Source organism: Lutjanus erythropterus, chromosome 11 (genome assembly GCF_056507025.1).
Source record: "Lutjanus erythropterus isolate fLutEry1 chromosome 11, fLutEry1.hap2, whole genome shotgun sequence".
In the NCBI taxonomy this organism is placed as follows: domain Eukaryota; kingdom Metazoa; phylum Chordata; class Actinopteri; order Lutjaniformes; family Lutjanidae; genus Lutjanus; species Lutjanus erythropterus.
The window spans coordinates 24,015,891-24,033,706 of record NC_139327.1 but is presented as its reverse complement, the minus strand read 5'-3'; the positions used below and the strand labels follow the sequence as shown (position 1 = coordinate 24,033,706).

Genomic DNA, 17,816 nt, shown 5'->3' with positions numbered 1-17,816 from the left:
ACTGAAGAAAGATGCCAAAACCTCCCGAAGAATCCATCCAAAGTCTCACACCTAGTGATGGGAACTTTTTTAAAGAATGAGAGATCATTAACTTTATTAAACCGACTATGTCGAACACTGAAGCATAGAAGAAGTGTAAAATATCACTTCCATGCGGCTGTTCAATCAGACAGGGACAGATCAATAGCTGAACTTGGCATTTCATTCTCGCATGTAGCTGCAGCGAGGGTCAAGCTGCACGCAGCATGCACAATTTATATTATTTATCATAATGTTGATAAATGTTGAAATGACATTCTTCTGCCTCAGAAAAAATCATTAATACCACCAGAGAATAGATGCGGTCAAAATGTGTCATTTTCGAGAAAATATTAATCCATTCCTTAGTTTTCCATAAGGGCCTCACACCGATTTCGGTACTCAGGCCCTGACAGTAATTCCTAAAGATTCAGTAGAGTCCTTGCACTGGTCAGGGCTCGGCCCCTAAAAACAAAAACAAACAAAAAACAACAACAACCAAGCAAACAAATAAACAAAACTAATGCTGAAACTAATAATAAAAAACCTAACTAATTGTGTGCTGAAACTGATTTGTGTTTATCACATAAGATAAGTCCATGAGCCCCACTTGAATGCCTCTGTCATGTCGTAATTATGCCATGGTGAACTGGACGTTTTCTGCTAGCTCCAAGCTCTCAACTTTGTTTCGCGCCTTCCTTACAAGTTCACGACTTCCACATGAACGCAACATAAATACAAACATTTTTGAACAATCAAAACTTAACCCACTCTTAAAACTAACTAAAAAGAAACTGCATCGAAAATAAAAAATACAAATATAAAGTAATACCATATATGGCAATTTTCAGGGCGCCTGCAAGACCAATCTCAGGGGACAGAAACCAAATTTTCCTGTGCGTCCTGCGTCATGACGCACCATCAGCTGTTGACAGACGGCAGCTCCTTTCAATCTCGACCTCCACGGCGCTGCATGCAGCGACTCTCCGTTGTCACTGTGGTCGTGTTTAAACGCACATGCTGTTTGTGGACCGCCCGGTAACGGAGCGTATGCTGCTATGAGTGCTTTGTGTCGCCTGATCCAGCGAGGACTGCTGAGCGGCCGGCCGTCCTGTCGTTTGTTCCCCGGACAGCAAGATGTGAGCGGGGTGGCTCCCCGGCGAACAGCCAGCTCATCCAGGTATCCGTGCTGCTAGCTCGCCGGCTAACTGATGCCCTCTGTGTGCCTGTGCCGGAGCGTGTCGGCGGCGGTGCTGGCTGGACATGACAGCCCAGTATTTCTCCTTTGAACGGCCAGTTACTCGACCGTTGTAATTTGTCACCGTGTGGTGTCTTTTAATCTTTATGAACCGTTAACTTTAACCGTTAACAGTTTACATAAATGACATTCAGGCGTGTGGTTAGCAGGAGGGTTAACTAACGTGCAGCTGAACGATCATCACAGTTACAAAGAGGATTTTAGATGATGGATTCTCTGTCCCGCTTTATCTAATTCTGCTTTGTGGCTAAATAAAGCCATTACCGCTGTCCTATATATGTGATGTATGTTAGGGTATGTTACATGTACGGTTTGGTAGCTAAGCCTAGCTAAAATTAACGCTAAACAGTAATGTTAACCTACACCGCTGTAGGAAATCCTTTCGTAATGAATGATGCACTGCTCAGGTTTTGTTTAAACTGGTTCAGTTAGAGATTAATTGTTTCTTACTGTAATATTGCACCATGCTGAGAGGTGTGTCGAATATTTTATCCACCCCATGGTTTTTTTTATCGAGGGTAGACACGATATTTATCTCTCAGTATGAAGAAAGCATAGTATTTATTCCAAGGCTGTTGTGTTAGACTGCATTACATTTATCTTAATGTACCCAATACTAATTATATATGATGGTAAACAGGGTTCACGGTTAATACTTTTTTAACCTTGGGGGCAGAAATCTACTTGCTGAAGCCTCTTTTTACTTTCCCCTCTACAAACTGTTTTATGTATTAGTATTTTTCAAATAAGAACAAAGACTAAATATTTGTGATGTTTAATCGAGGGCAACATTGTCCTCCAAATGTTCATCCAGGTTTTAAGGTTATTTCTTTAAATGTCTTGTTTTGTCTTAAACCCAAAAGATGTACAGTTTAATACTGTGATAAACAGAGAAAAGCAGTAAATCTCCATATTTGAGAGACAGAAAAAAGATTGTCTGTCATTTAGCATGAATAATTACTCTAATGATTAATCAATTATCAAAATAGTTTAATTGTTTTTGCCTCTTGCCCAATAGGTCAAGTGAATTGCTAGATTTACTAGCCTAATGTGGCATTTTATTTGCCCCAGACAAATGGACAATCCTTAGCTAATTCAATCCAATATATCCGACTAACTCAGCAACTGAATCTGAATCTGTGAAGAGCAGAGCTGAAACAACACGTCGATTAGTCAATCAAAAGAAAAATATTTGCCAGCCATTCTGATAATGGATGAATTGTTTCAGTCATTTTTCAAGGCAAAATGTCAGACATTTGTTTGTTCCAGCCTCAATTATATATGAATTTGCTTCTTGTCATTGTGATTTATGATAGTAAATTAAGAGTCTTAGGTTAGTTAAGAGTTTTGGACCGTTGGGTGGACAAAAGAAGACATGACTTTGGGCTGTTGTGAAATTGTGACTAACATTTTTCACAATTTTTCAATATTTTATAGTAATGAAAACAATTATTAGTTGCAACCATAGTGAAGACTACAGTGTTCATTCGTTGCAGAGATAAATAAATATTAGATCCAGCCATAGTACAATACAACACATTACAACCCAGAGAGTTCAGTGCTGAACAGGGGTGTCACGAATGTCCAAACCCATGATTCAATTTGACCTTCGATTTTAAGGTCATGATTTGATTTGATTTTCAATTTACATGTTAATCTCAACACTGATGGCTGTGCCATTGTTAGACTATCAAGTTCTTGCCTGCAAAAAGCCACCAGCCCCCTCTAGTATAGGTGGCCTTGTAACCTGAACCCTAATATGTGACACAGAGTGTTTGTTGTGAGAAGTGAGTGAAGTGAGCAGTGCTGTGCAGGACGCTGTTGCAGTCACAGAAAAGTACATGTTATGAAGGGTAGTTGGTTATGAAACGGTCTCAATTTACTATTGATGCCTCTATATGATCCACATAAGAAAAACAAGACCATCAGTGAGAAAATTGACTATTTCTTTACGTCCTTTCATTTTCAGTCATTTATCAAGTAAGTTTCAAGCATCAAGTAGTTTGCAGGGTCCTGCTTCTCAGATGTGAATAGTTTGTGTTTTTCTCTGTTTTATGCAATTCTAATTTTATTATCTCTGGGTTTTGGACTCCAGTCCATACTCCTCCTTGGAGTAGGGATGAAACAATACCAAGCACTTTTTTATAATGGATTATACCATTAGAAAAAGTTCACAATATAATATTTATCACAATATTAAAAACTAAAGAAATAACTATTTAATGTATTTTTACATCCCTAGACTTTATGATATGCTTTCATATTTTCTACATTGTGTAGACTGAATAAAGACATCAGTAATAAAATAATAATAGCTATATCATAATAATACATTAATCAGTAATGAAAATCCCTAATGGAGTTGAGTTTTTCTGACTCAACAAAACTTGAAAATTAAAGCGTTACAAAGACTGTTTATATTTAGGGCTATTGTATTATTTTTTTCATTGTATAGGTGGTCATTTGATTGTGTCCTCTTCTAATATACTGTTACATTAACATCTTCAGTGGCAACAAGATCCAGTAACACACTTGTATAACATCAAATGGCAAGTGAAATGTTGTGTTAGTGTATAAACAGTTCAAACAAACAAAACAGTTCTAACTAAATAAGTCACAAATCATTGAATAATGCTGGTACTGCCCTCTTCTCATTGAATAATATCTCCTGATATCCTCTTTGTGAGAGGACATGGGTCAAACTGGGAAAGCAAGATGCGCTGTAAATTCTTTTGCATTACTAGTTGAAGCAGTTCAGTCATCATTTCCACTCCCTGAAAGTTTAATCAGTTTGCAGACTTTTATTACTCAGATTTGTCAGTGTTCCTGTCTAAGCTGAGATATAATTCTCACCACACACGTAACCAGGGAGATTGTAACTAATCAATCTTTTTTTTTTTTTTTTTTCCCAGCCCAGTCAACTTGACCTATGATGTCTTCGATGGGAAGGGAGACAGCACTCCCTTGGTGTTTCTCCATGGCCTTTTTGGCAGCAAATCTAACTTCCACTCAATAGCGAAATCCTTGGTGCAGCGCACAGGTCGAAAGGTAATGCAGTGATGAAGACATCACACCTGTCTGTTGTTACATCAAAAACAGTTTATCTTTATGTGTTTGTTCTCGGCAGCCTGACACTAAGCCTCGAACAAAAGCAGTCATGGGAATGTAGTACAATCAACCAGTGTGCTCTCAGTCATTTGATACAACTCCTCGGCAGTCTGTACTGTTGTAATAAATACTGATAGATAATCTGCTTGTTGGCGTGCTCGAAGAAACTCATCACCTCATGAGCACAATGCAGCCTTTGTGCGAGCTGTCACTCTCCTGAAAAAAATCATACAGCTGCAAAGTTTTTTTTTGTTTCCGCTCTGTTGCCTCTTTCCCCCCATTCCAAGTGTCCTAACGGTCCTTTGTCCAGTTAGGTGCTGACTGTAGATGCCCGTAACCATGGCAACAGCCCTCACAGCCCGGTGCTGACCTATGAAGCGATGACGGATGACTTGAAACACCTCCTCGCCCAGCTGCGCATCGAGAAGTGCGTCCTCATCGGCCACAGCATGGGAGGGAAGACGGCCATGGCGACCGCCCTGACCCAGGTCAGGAAATGCCACCAGAGCACAATCACTGACTTTCCTCACTGTACATTCCTGTCCTCTCTGAACTTAAAGGGATAGTTCAGATTATTTCATTAGGGCTTGTACAGTACGGTGCTTACCAATAGTCATTGTATTACCTACAGTAGATGGTGGTCGGCAAGTAAGCTGTGTATATATGTGTGTTTGTGTATATGTACCTCACAGAAGTAGTAGTTAGTTTGTTTGTGTGATTGTGTGACCTCTGTGATTTAAAATGTTAGTTTGTATTCATCAAAATCATGCAATACCACAACCAAACTAGCAGATCAAGGCAGCAGTAGACCAGCAACTCCCATGTTCTGCAAGGGAAATATTACTGATTTTGCAAATAAGCTCTGGTTTGTTTGGAGAGGGCGATACTTGATTTATATGACAGCGCTTGTCTGTCAGAAAAGGCTGCCTGACTACAAGGTAAAGTGGTGAAACTATTCTAAATACAAGGTACACTTAAACTGATATTGATTTCTTTAGATTGGCCTTTTTAAGGTGGCTAAAATACCTTTTGTTGCTGACCCTGCCCTTCTGCTTCTCTAAACTGAGCTACTGTAGGTAATACACCAGCTATGGATCAGTGCCTCATATAACCCCACTTCAGAAAATCCTAACTACCCCTTTAATAGTCCCCCTCTTGTCTTCATGGCACACTTAGATGTTCTGTTTCCAGTTTGTCTTCAATTACATCTTTTTAGCTACCTATTTAACCTGGTCTATCTGTCTCTGATTCCAGCCTGGTTTAGTGGAGAAGTTAGTGGTTGTGGACATCAGTCCAGCCCAGACAACCACACGCACCAACTTCCGCTATTACATCCAGGCCATGCAGGAGGTGAAGATCTCCAGTGACATCCCACGTTCCACCGCCAGACGGATGGCTGAGGATCAGTTGCGCAGTTTGGTCAAGGTCAGCACCTGTTTTTTTTTTTTTTGATTTTAGTGTTTAAAATAGGAATATGTCAGCCGTTCTGCACATAAAGGCATAATAGAAAAAATAATAAAAGATTCATAATAATCACTTAACGCTCAGTAGAAGATTGTGGTGGTGTATGTATCTGTATATCTCATTATTTTACTGTGCAGTTTTTTTACCAACCCAAAACTTTGTTTTTTGACATCCTGGGAAAGACACACAGCAATAAACTATTTTTTCTGGTGCATTTACAAACAGCTTGGACAAATCCTACTGATTGTACCTTAATCAAGCCAGGGATGTTAGTTTGTCAGGAATGCATTTCATCTCGTCAAGTACGTTCCTGTGTTTTGATGTCAAAACTTACAGTAACTGATTTCTTTGGTCACTTGGGGGCAGCAGAAACAAATTGTGAACACAACACTGACGTTAGTTTATATGGCGAACTTGTTAGAAACCATAGATATACACATCCAGGAATAGTATTGTCATTCGTTTTGTTAGAGTCGTGTTTCTGGTCAATGTTGACTCAATGTTAGCTCTGTTTTTGGTCTCTACCAATCCCTGAGGGAGATATCTGGCACTTTAGCTGCTAAATGCTCAATTTTATTCACTAGCTAGTCTATCTGTCTATTTTTTGGTTCTGAGCAGGTAATGTATAATCAGTTTCTAGAGCTTTTTTTCTGAACAGTTTGCCAGCTGTGGCTGAATATTGTGCTGAGTGGTGATGGTGAACCAAAACAGTGAGCAGTATAACCAAAACAACAAAACGGTACATAGTAAATATTAGCTTGTTTTTATGTCAGTTTGATCATAAACTGCCCTCTCCATCAGGAGCGCTCAGTGCGTCAGTTTCTGCTGACTAACCTGGTGGAGCAGAACGGACACTACGCCTGGAGGGTCAACTTGGAGGCCATCTCGGCACACCTCGACAGCATCATGAGCTTCCCCAACTTTAACAACGTCTATGAGGGACCTACACTCTTCCTGGGTGGAGCCAGTTCTGCCTATATCAGGTACAACACACTGCAGACGCAATATGTTTACTTTGTACGGCCAGACACATATGTTGAATACTCAGTGAAGATGCTACATATCAGCACTACTAGCCTAAGCTTATTTACAATGCTCAATGATCTTCCTTCCATCTCTTTTGCCCTCCTCGTACCACCTCATTTTACCTGCCATTCTCACTCCTCTCTCCCTGTGTCTTCACTCCAGCTCTGAAGATTATCCAGAAATCCAGAGGCTGTTCCCTGTGGCTGACATCCAGTACATCCCAGACGCGAGCCACTGGATCCACGCAGACAAACCCTTAGACTTCATCAGCTCCATCATTTCCTTCCTTCAGTCCTAGCTGCCTCCCGCTCGACGCCTCAGAACTCTTTTTATGCTCGGCGCCTCTGAGTGTCCCCTCACGGAGAGCGAAGGTTAGAATTCAGCAGCTTCAGCGAGAGCAGGCAGAGTCATTAATAATGCTAATAGATGCCAACACTGGACCAAACTCACCATTTTACAGCAGTCAGGTCTTCTTTCCTTCAGACAAACAAATAGCGTAGTGTAGTGTAGTGTAGGCTCTTTTGTTTAGTCTCTCCACCAGACAGGTAGTGTTGCTAGATTGGCTGGTTTCTAGATGTGTTTTTTTTTTATTTTTAAGTAGAAGATAGCAACAAAATATCTCCAGTGTAACATAACAGGGCTGTTTTGGAGGTGATGTACTAATCCAAAGAAAATCTCATTTGCACAGTGCTTTCTTTATGTTGACACATTTCAGCCAGTGTAATAGAAAAGTGGCTGTAGGCCAAGTACAATCTGTGACTGCTAAAGAGGACCAGCAGTATGATACTTAAATATGAAAGTTGTGACAGCACTGGAATGAAACTAATTCTTTATATGTCAGAAGCTCTTCTTGGAGAGAAGTGAAGAATGTGCAAAGCACGAGGGAGTTTGGTGTCATTAGTCAGGGGGATGGAGCTCTGCAGAGAGGCTGTAATTCAGACTTTATGTGTACAGATTAGATTATTTTAATGTTAATAATAGTGATATATTTAATATTTTGGTTTTTATTTTTCATGTCCTCTCCCCTGCGTTTCTGCTGTATGTCAGAGATGAGGATTTATTTACAGGTCAGTTACTCACACAACTCGAGGTCAGCAAGAGCGCTGGTTATATTTTTTATGCCAACATAATCCTCTGTGAAAACCAAGCTGAAAATGCAGTACTTACAATCTGTTTCCTGAATATCTCAGGTTACAACTGGATATGCTAATTATGATACTCTTCTTATGCTACTCTCGTGTCTGTCTGGCTACAATAAGCCATAGTAATGTTGTTGTGTCTTTGTATTTGGTCGGTCCAATCAATGTTTTGATGAAACATGTTTTACCAGTTTATTATCGGTATCTCACTTATCTTTACAACTTAAGGCGCAAGACTATATGGGTATCTGACAAATATATGCTGCAACAATGTATGTTGTTATCTAATCATCGTAATATATTGTGTTTATATCATTTCCGTTCTTATGGGTTTGAACAGTACAGTCCACAGTAGTGAAACTGCCATCTGTATGAATAAGCAGGGTGTTGTTGTAAATTTGTATGTGCCTCTTTTGTCGAGAGCTCCTTTTCCATTTCTGTAAAACCGAATTTAAAAAAAAAGAAACTTTTATTCTACAATAATACGTAGCAGACTTTAGATTGGCAGCTGGGTTGCCAGTTCTGTGTGAATTTTCTCACAAGGAAGCTTAACTTAACAGATGAGGAGGGTGTATCCCTTCATGGCGCTACATAGATGTTTACTATAATCAGTGTTTTATGTTCATTTGATGTGAATACAAAAGTCTAAAAGGCTTTATATGACCAGAACTATGTTGAGTGAAGCTGTTTTATTCTTTTTGAAACAATCCAGTTAGCAGAGAAGCAGCCCCTCGTCCTCCTCAACCACAGGGCAGATTTATCTTGTTGCACAATATGAATAGATCGTCGGGGGCGTCGGGTATCACTGACATTTGAATGCAGGCCTGGCTTCAGCTTCTGTAGCAACACAGTGGATCAAGAACAAGTTAAAGGGTATCTATGGAGTCATAGTGCTGTAAAAAAGAATAAATCTGTAAAAGAGTAAGACAGTAAATGGGAATAAACAAGTAAATAAAAAATGATGTAAATATAAAGTAAAGTAGATTAATGTGAAAAACATCAAAGAATATTTGAGCATTTTAATTTATTTTCACGCTTATTTGTCCTTTTATTTCTGTATTAATTTATATATTTTGTTTATATATCTTCATCAAAAATAAGGGGATAAAAATAAAAAATTACATATTAAAAATATATAGAAAGAGAGTTATGTTTATGCAAAATTATTTTTTTCCACGTTTATTTGGTAATTTATTTCTGTATATATGCATTTATTTATGTATATATTTTTTTTTCTCAAAGTTTAATTTAATATAATGTCTTTTTTGTTTAATCTCTTTAATGTTTCCCTTTTCCCAAAAGCAATAGAGAAAAGAATAAATGATACAGGAATAAAAAATAATAATAAATGCCATTATATTAAAAATATGCAGATATAAATGTGAAAATAAATGAAACTGCTTATAATTATTCTTTTACATTTTGTCATTTGTCTTAATATTTTCACATTTATTATTTCTCTTTATATTTCCATGTTTACATTCTTTTTCTTTAACAGATTTTTATTTTTTAATGGCACTTTTATGACTCCACAGGAAGGGAGTTCGGTGTCAACAATATAAAAAAGTGAATTTATTCAGTCACATTGAAAAAGCTGTTTGAAGACTGTAGTCATCTGTTCAGGATTGTATATTGTTTCACTATGAGCATGCCTTTTCTCTTGTCATCGGGTGTAAATTTGCTGTGCTATATACGTCTCAGTTTGTTGAACATGTTGCCACCATGGTGGTACACACTGTAGGTTATGCCATACATAAATTTTAAATGTGTGCAAGATGCATATAGGAGTGAATTATATATTATTGAAAATGTACAAACTAATATTATACAATAAAATGGCAAAAATCTGCAACAAAGTTTAGTCTTTTTTGCTTTTGAATCTTAAATAAGAAATGTTCTGATATTTTTTTTTTTTCCTGATACCAATTCTGATAGCTGAACTTCGTGTATCAGCTGATAGCAGGTACTGTTCTGATACTAGTGTGTTTCTATGTTTTTCCACAGCTGTATATTATCAGTACCTGTATGGATGTGTTGATTGCTATCATTGCTGTAAGGCCTGACTCATGTTAAATCCTTTGTAAAACATTGTTAATGTTTTACATAACATGCAGACAATACAACGGTTAATAAATTACGTGTTATCAGATCGGTGCATATTCTCTCAGACTCGCTGACACCGATGCAAGCATTTTATGCTGTGTTGGAAGGATTTTCCAGTACTGGTACAATAATAGGAACAAGCCTATCTTAAATGGAACAAGCAAAAATGCAGTCAATGAAGGGAACTTAAGTATGACTCAAAAAGAGATTTGAAGGAGCTTTTGCATACGAATTTAATTTATTTACAACATAGAAACTCAATGTAAGGCTTTACAGTATTAACAGAATGAAATGGCTCATTCATAATCAGTTATATTTCATATATACAGTAAATAATTCAAAGATCCAAAACATGTTTTCCCAAGAATACATTAAAGATCCCCTCCAGACACAAAAGATGAATGTAAAAACAGCCCTCTAGTGGCCATCGAGCGAAGCTCAAACATCCAAGTGACAATAAGCAAAACACATTTGTGACTGGAGGGGACTTAAAGTAGTTGTGCATCAGAATTAACGTACTCAAAGCGTCATTGCTCTTTCAATCGAGCGATACAACTTGGAAGCCGTCGTCCCTCATGCCCCACTGTGAATCCTGCCCCGCTCCATCCTGGTCACTTTGACGACCGATCTTGCCCCTCTTCAGCTTGTCCTTCCAGCGTAGGGTACCAGAAGAAGAAGGAGGCGTGCTGGGAGTCGGAGCAGCAGAACCCGCAGATCTGGACATGAAGATTTGGGTTGAGTTGGTCGTGGGGGGCGCAGGTGTAGACAAAGAGATGCTGGGTGGCCTCTGAATGGGTGGCTTGTTGTGTCTCCTCAGGATGCCCAGGCGGGAGGTCTTCTTCTGGGCCTGCTCTGCCTGCTGCTGCTGACTCTGCAGCTGCTGATGGAGGATCAGCTGAAGGTCCTCCTGGGAAAAGGAGAATAAACAAACAAATACTTGGTCATAAGCCAGATTTTAAATCCATGAAAATGTGATCTGTGAGAGATCTGAGTTCACACCTGGTATTAACATGCGTTTTGGGTGATCTGATCACAAGATGACAGCTCTAAATACATCATTTCACACCTGCCATTACAATGCATCTCTATATACGTCTCGAGTAACCGCTTGTGATCTTATCTCACTCCTCCACTCTGTATGCAAAGAAACACTAGGGCTGTTTTGTCAGTTGAATGTCCATTAGGCCTACTGCCCATTTGGCTGTTTATTTTTTCCTTTGTTTTTTAGTTCAGCACCACACTGAACCCTTCTATCAGCCCACAATAAACCTCATATTTTACCTGCGCTGTCAGCAGCCCAGCAGGAAAGAGGCTCCATAGTGCACTGAAATTTTATACCTAATCAGGATGCACAAGTTAAATTCTTCTGACTGTGTGGAAATCTCATGTATGCATATCACAGATGACGAAGAAAGGCATTGACAGTCAGAGAGAAAGAGTAAAAGTATGCATCACTGCGCATCACGATGCGTCTCCTGGCTGCACTAAATACAAATATCATGAAAAATGGAGGTTCTAATCACAATGAAATTCACCCTGACATTTTTTTAACATGATACTACAAGAATGCAGGTTGACTTTGATATTATTTTATGAGAAGATTCTTCATCAAATCACCAGACAGACTTTGGTATAAACTTTCCCCACCAGTAGTAGAGAAAAAAATAATTAAGATGGCAATCATATCCAGAGAAGGATTTGACTTGTGTGAATTCTGTAATGGTGATACTAATATTTTAGCTCCAAGCAGCCAACACAATGCTAATATCTGAATACTCATCATATCATAAAAAATGAATGATTAAAAAAAAAGAGATTCAAGACCTGTATCAAGTCTGGCATCACCTTGTTGGGATTTATTTTGCAACAATGGTACACTCACTGTACAGTATCCTGCTTATTACACAGCTACTTATCAAAAAAAAATCAATAATTTGACACAAAATACTGATTTAAAACATATTTTTATTGATTTATTTTTGTAATCAATAAAAATAATATTTTTTTAATTAAAAATGAATTTATTACTTCCGCTGAGTCTTCTAAAGGCTATGAGCAGAACTGTGTCCATAGCAGCGATCTGTTATTCTGAAATATCAGACCATAGAATGCTGTAATTGATTAATCAGAAATGTGTATTCAACAGAGGCGTGTAATATGCAAACATAAAACTTCACTTTTTACAGTAATTAAGATGAAGTCAGTTGTAATTTTGAGTGAACAACTGAGGCAGATGCTGCTGTTCTCACCAGTGAACTGCAGTGTAGTTTCAGCTTAACGCTGCAGGGCGTCAGGCGTTCACCAGATGAACACACTGAGGCCAAAACACCGTGGCAGGACACCAGCTGACAGCTGATTCTGCATGAGCTGAACGCAATGTGTGAGAGTATTAATTGCGTGTTTTATGGCTGAACACATTCTGTGCTCTGAAAGCACATGTGTGTACATGTCACTGTGTGGGGTTTTGTGTGTGGGTGTGTTTATGCTGTCCTACTTCTTCCACTCACATATTTAATTTCCCCCACTGTCTCTATTTTGCTCAATATGACTGCATTTTTTCATTTAGTTATTTACTGTTCAGAGATCACACCCTTCCTCTTTTCACTCAGTTCACATTTGTCTTGTCTTTGTTAAGCATTAAACTCCTCTCAGGTTTACCTTCCAGGCCTCGAGCTCCAGCGACAGCTCCAGACGTTTCTGTGCAGCCTCCAGAAGCTGATTGTTCAGCAGCATCAGCTCTGTTTTGCTCCGCAGCAGCTCGGCCTCCATCGCCTTCTTCCTGCACCGCGGAAACAGAAACAATGACACATCCCTCAAAATAAATCTACATCTTTCAGCTTCCCTTTTTCCCCACCTTAAATCTTGATTAATTTGTCATTTACAGAGGAGGCGAGTGTGACTGTGTGCCTCGTGTGTGTGTGTGTGTACTCACTTCTCTATGGCTTCATCTCTGTCACACAGCGCCTGCTGTAGAATAGCATTGTCCTCGGCTCCTTTTCCAGATGTGAACTGTTGAATGGAGAGGCAGGTTAGGTTTTATCACAGCTCTTGTTATTATCAGCCTTTAACTGCACTGACTTAGTTCTATGTCTTTCTGTCCTTTAAAGCTCTGGCTGGCAGTATATTTTTGGCATAATTTGGCAAAAGTTCCAAAATAACCTTTAACAGAACAATATGAGGCAACTGCACATCCACAAATGAGTACTGCAGTCCAAATAGTGAGTTGGAGCAACAGATAGTATATTAAATAAGATGAAATTACATTTAATATCATATGGGAAGGTGATAAGCCATTTATAACTGTCAATTTTCGATGTACAGCTAAGCCCATAGTCGCAACAACAAAAGCCCACTGCTCTAAAAAAATATACCCTGTGGAGCTGAAGTTCAGCGACTGCCTGCTCCATTAACACGTTGCTCAGTCTAACAGTTATAAGCATCTATTTCTTGTAAAAGATTATTAATGATTTCTTAAAACTCATGTACAGACATTAATTCATTCAGTGAACATTCTGTATTAATTTGAACTCTAATTGACCCTACTTAAGCCCCCCCCCCCCCCGCCTTTTTTTTTTCTCTGTGCCCCAATAGCAGTTGAGCAAACCTGGTACTTTGGTCAACTTTCTCCTTCTTCTGTAAAAGCAACATATGTAAGTTAACTAACAAGGTACCAGCTTGCTCGGCTGTCATTGGAGCGCAGAGTGAAAAGAGGTGGGACTCAGGGTCAGTTAAGGGTCATTTAAAGTGAAACTGACAAACAATCACACAAGTTAAAGCCCAGAATAGAAAAGGAGGTCAAAGAAGTGACTATTTCAACTTAGCGTGTCTCCTTAATCGGTTATGGTCATTTTACGATTTCTTACAGTAAACCTATAACAGACATCTCCTTTAAGTATAATGTAATTCAAGTGGCTCTGAGAGAAAACTAAATTTCTGCTCCTTCTCTTGGCTGTTTCATGTTTTAGAAAATCTAGCCTGTGACAGAGACTTCAAATCACGGTAGTTGGTTGATAGATTGTTGATTTTTGAGCCTCATTCCCAAAACTTAAGCATGTGACAACCTGGGAATGACATTCAAACAAACTATCTTTCTTGAAAATGGTTTACTCAGTCACACACACACACACACACACCTTGTGACTCTAACATACTGAAAATACCAGAGAGCCTCAGATCACTGATAGTGTCATTTGTATACTTGTCAGGCCACATAGCTGAGCTTTACCACCTCATGGTCTACCAGGGGAACAATGATTCATCAGGAGGGCATGGGTGTCTCTGAGCGTCAGGGCTTACTTCAAGGCGTTTACTATTCAACTATAAATTCTTAGCTGCATTGCCAAAAATAAATTAATGAGTCTTCTGTAATTTGTGGGCAAAAGAACAGGTAGATTGTAGGTAGATCCTACAACATGTCTCAAGTTAAAGGGAAAGTTCAGCCCCAAATCAAAAGTACATATTTTCCCCCTTATCTGTAGTGTGTATTTATGTAAGATGATATCAATATTTCATTTTTAAAATATCACAGGTATCGCCAATATAAGCATATCACAACACCCCTAATGTATAAATTAATGGCGTCCTCCTTGGCTGTGCGGTAGTTTGGTCAAGAGAAAATAGTTCCAACATGAAACTGCTCCCAACAAGGTTTGTGGATTAGCAACATGATCGTGATTTCTACAAGGAGACATTGCTGTTGAGCTCTTCAAATGTATTTCTTGGTGCTTTGAGCATCACAAGCTGAGTACCATTTAGTTTAATTATATTAAAGAGATCTCTACAGCTGACATCTCTGCATGGGTAAACTGCACTACAGATAAGAAGAAATAGGGGCAAACTGTCACTTTACTATAGTCAGATTTTAAAACTTCTCACTTTTACATGTGCACAATTAGCCAGTGTTATTACCTGTCCACCTTTCCTTTATATCCACTAATATGTGCAAAGTGCATTCTTCCAGGTAACATGCCCATTAAAATAAACTCACACTGAGATTGCAGGAACACGATAAGGGTGAGGAGCTTTATTCGTGTGAATGCAAGTGTTGCCTTTACCTGTTTGGTGTGGCTCATTGCCAGTTTGCGGGCCACATTCTGCAGCTGGGCCAGGGCAGCATCCAGCTGATTTTCCCCCTGAAACGGCTCGGGTAGGCCGGTCCCTGGCTCTGTCAGTGGGTGCAGCAGCCGCAGGACGGACAGAACCTCCTCTGTGACCTGGGAACAGAAATGAAAAGAAATAAATCATAACAATCCTGCAGAGTTAAGCAGAAGTGTGACGCACTGTGTCCCAGCGCTGCTGTGTGTGACCTTTACCCTCTCTCTGTGTTGGCTCCATCCCAGTCCTTCTCTGCTCTCCTGCAGTTTGTCCACCTGGGCTTTGAGCTTGATGCTTCGTCTCCGAGACAGCTCCACTTCTCTGCGCACTTCTTTAAGCTGCAAACAATAAATGTCCTATCAGTACATTTTAACAATGCATGTCATCAGTTTTTGCTGTGTAGATAATTATGGGCCTGCACATAGAAAGTACTGCCTCATGACATTTTTACACAGTGTAAACAGAAACTGCTAATCTAGATTCCTGGGTGAAACTGACGACAAGAGATCCAGTCGCACCGGCTGAGGTGTTACCAACACTGCAAATATGCACAAATGAACTTATTCACAGAAGCACACTCGAAGACACGAGGTGATAACTTGAGTAATGAAAGCTGTTAACATAAAGTATGAGGTAGAAAACATTTCCTGCCAACACTGTTTCCATCTTCACACTCATAACCACAAATCAAACCCCGTCATCATCAGGTGATAAAGAGTAAAATCAAGTTGTTCACTGAGAAAGGTGAGGTTTTCTTATCAGGGTCTCTATGAGTTTCAACTATTTAGATTTTTAAAAGCTTTCTGGAAAAAAGTAACATTTGTAGTTCGCATTAGGACTACAACAAATGATTTTCATTACTGATAAATCTGTTGATTATTTTCTCTGATTCTTTGATGAGTTGTTTGCTCAGAAAATGCTGAAAAATATCCACCACTGTTTCCAAAAGACATTCATTTTACTGTCATCAAGGAGTAAAGAAACTATTCACATTAAAGAAGATAAAATCAGATAATTTGGACATGAATTATTTAAAAAAAAAAAGGTCTCAAAACAATACAGCAATTGTCAAAATATTTGCCATTTCATTTAATAGCTGATTAATTATCCACTGATCATTGCAGCTCTAGTTTGCATTAGTGGTTATTCAGTGTTTGTTTTCCTTTTGTGGTCGTTACAGTGTGATCAATACTAAAGACTAAAGTTAAATCCAACTTTATAATCTATCCTATTTTTAGGATCTGCAGATTCTGTTGAGGCACATGATTTCTTGGTGTTCTGGAAACAACTTTAATTTCACGTTGTTCTTTTTTGTTTGGTACACTCCTTAGTGACAGTTAGGACCGTCTCTTTCTTGTATAACAGGTTTCATTGTTTGACAAGCCTGGCTGTGGCAGAAAAGGATTTAAATTCATGCAAGATTCACCCACAATTACACAGAGATATAAAGACTCTAAACCCACCGTCTCTGAGACATGTCCCAGTGTCCTGCGTCTGCCGAGTGGTCTGCCGCTCCTGATCAAGTCTGGTAGAGTCCCATCTACGTCGCTGCCACCTTCACCAGCAGCTGACTGTGAGGGGTCACCTGGCCCCTTTGAGGACAGCTCGCCTGGGATGTCTTTCTCCTCGGACAGCGAGGGGCTGCTGTCTCCATCACCCACATCTTTTAAATTCAATTCAGCGATGAGGCATGAGTTTAGCGTATCAGCACAACGTCCTTCTTCCAAATCCTCCTGCTCTGAATCATCTTCAGGCTCCACCGAATCTTCTGGTTCTGTTGGAGTCACTTCAGGTTCTGGTTGTGTTGGCAGGACTGTGGGTCGGTAAGAGGAACACAAGCTCCTGAGCGAGCCCGACTGTCTGTCCTCCAGCTTGTTCAGAGAAGAGTAGAGCCGCTCACTGGTGGCGGTGATTCGAGGTCTCAGCTTCTCGTTGAGAGCTGAGAAGGACAGAGTGTAGTCCATGATCAGCTTGGCAGACAGAAGTAGAATCAGTCAAACCACTTGAACACTCTGTCAAGTATAAACATGAAAGAGGAAGACAGCAAAACAAGGAGGAGGGAGGATGACAAACAGAATGTCTCCAAACTTGTTTTTCCAGAAGTGTGTGTGTCCTGACAGGGACACGACATGACATGATGTGATGTCACTGCAGGCTGTGGCTTCATGCAGCCTGGCTGGGTTTTCTTCCTTCTTTTCAGTCGCTATACAAACACATGACGTGCAAACATACCACAGCTGCAGGGGAACAAAAGGGAGGAGGTATTTTTGATCTTTAGATGCAATCAGATGTTTCGGGACTGACGCATGATACCTGATTTCAAATATTCTTTTACTAAGCTAATTAAATATAAAAAAACAAGAGCGCTGGAGATTGTAACCACAAAAAACAAACATAATAAATTACAGTCAGTGTCAAAGGCAGTTACACAATCTTGAGTGGTGGAAGAAGTATTCAGATCATTTAGTTAAGTCAAAGTAGAAAAACCACACTGTGAAAATACACTGCTACTAGTTAAAGTTCTGCATTCAAAACTTCACCTGAGTAAATGTATGTGAGTATTAACAGCCGATATCACAGATAAATGAAGTAATTATGCATAAAAA

The 17,816-nt window shown here is 39.3% G+C and overlaps 2 protein-coding genes across 2 annotated transcripts; one reads left to right on the top strand and one right to left on the bottom strand.

Moving 5' to 3' along the window:
• The first annotated feature begins 951 nt into the window (after positions 1–951).
• On the top strand, positions 952–9,869 carry abhd11 (abhydrolase domain containing 11). The gene is made up of 6 exons (XM_084729745.1): positions 952–1,198; positions 4,189–4,324; positions 4,699–4,872; positions 5,639–5,809; positions 6,650–6,831; positions 7,037–9,869. The coding sequence occupies exons 1-6, from the start codon at positions 1,077–1,079 to the stop codon at positions 7,170–7,172; spliced, it is 921 nt and encodes a 306-aa protein (XP_084585871.1). The 5' UTR covers positions 952–1,076; the 3' UTR covers positions 7,173–9,869.
• Positions 9,870–10,551: 682 nt separating this feature from the next.
• On the bottom strand, positions 10,552–17,361 carry bicdl2l (bicaudal-D-related protein 2-like). Its single transcript, XM_084729744.1, has 6 exons — positions 16,674–17,361; positions 15,429–15,548; positions 15,171–15,329; positions 13,049–13,125; positions 12,775–12,895; positions 10,552–11,023 (listed from the first exon to the last, which is right to left on the bottom strand). Exons 1-6 carry the CDS (start codon positions 17,172–17,174, stop codon positions 10,655–10,657), a joined length of 1,347 nt encoding a protein of 448 aa, XP_084585870.1. The 5' UTR covers positions 17,175–17,361; the 3' UTR covers positions 10,552–10,654.
• Between the last annotated feature and the right edge of the window lie 455 nt (positions 17,362–17,816).

What these genes read in the sequence shown, in the direction of transcription:
- abhd11 (XM_084729745.1), top strand. Translation starts at nt 1,077, where the DNA reads ATGAGTGCTTTGTGTCGCCTGATCCAGCGAGGACTGCTGAGCGGCCGG. An exon ending in TGCAGCGCACAGGTCGAAAG is followed by an intron (nt 4,325 to 4,698) that starts GTAATGCAGTGA and finishes TTGTCCAGTTAG; the next exon opens with GTGCTGACTGTAGATGCCCG. An exon ending in TGGCGACCGCCCTGACCCAG is followed by an intron (nt 4,873 to 5,638) that starts GTCAGGAAATGC and finishes CTCTGATTCCAG; the next exon opens with CCTGGTTTAGTGGAGAAGTT.
- bicdl2l (XM_084729744.1), bottom strand. Translation starts at nt 17,174, where the DNA reads ATGGACTACACTCTGTCCTTCTCAGCTCTCAACGAGAAGCTGAGACCT. An exon ending in CAATGAGCCACACCAAACAG is followed by an intron (nt 13,126 to 15,170) that starts GTAAAGGCAACA and finishes TCCATTCAACAG; the next exon opens with TTCACATCTGGAAAAGGAGC. An exon ending in AGAGATGAAGCCATAGAGAA is followed by an intron (nt 12,896 to 13,048) that starts GTGAGTACACAC and finishes TCCGCGGTGCAG; the next exon opens with GAAGAAGGCGATGGAGGCCG.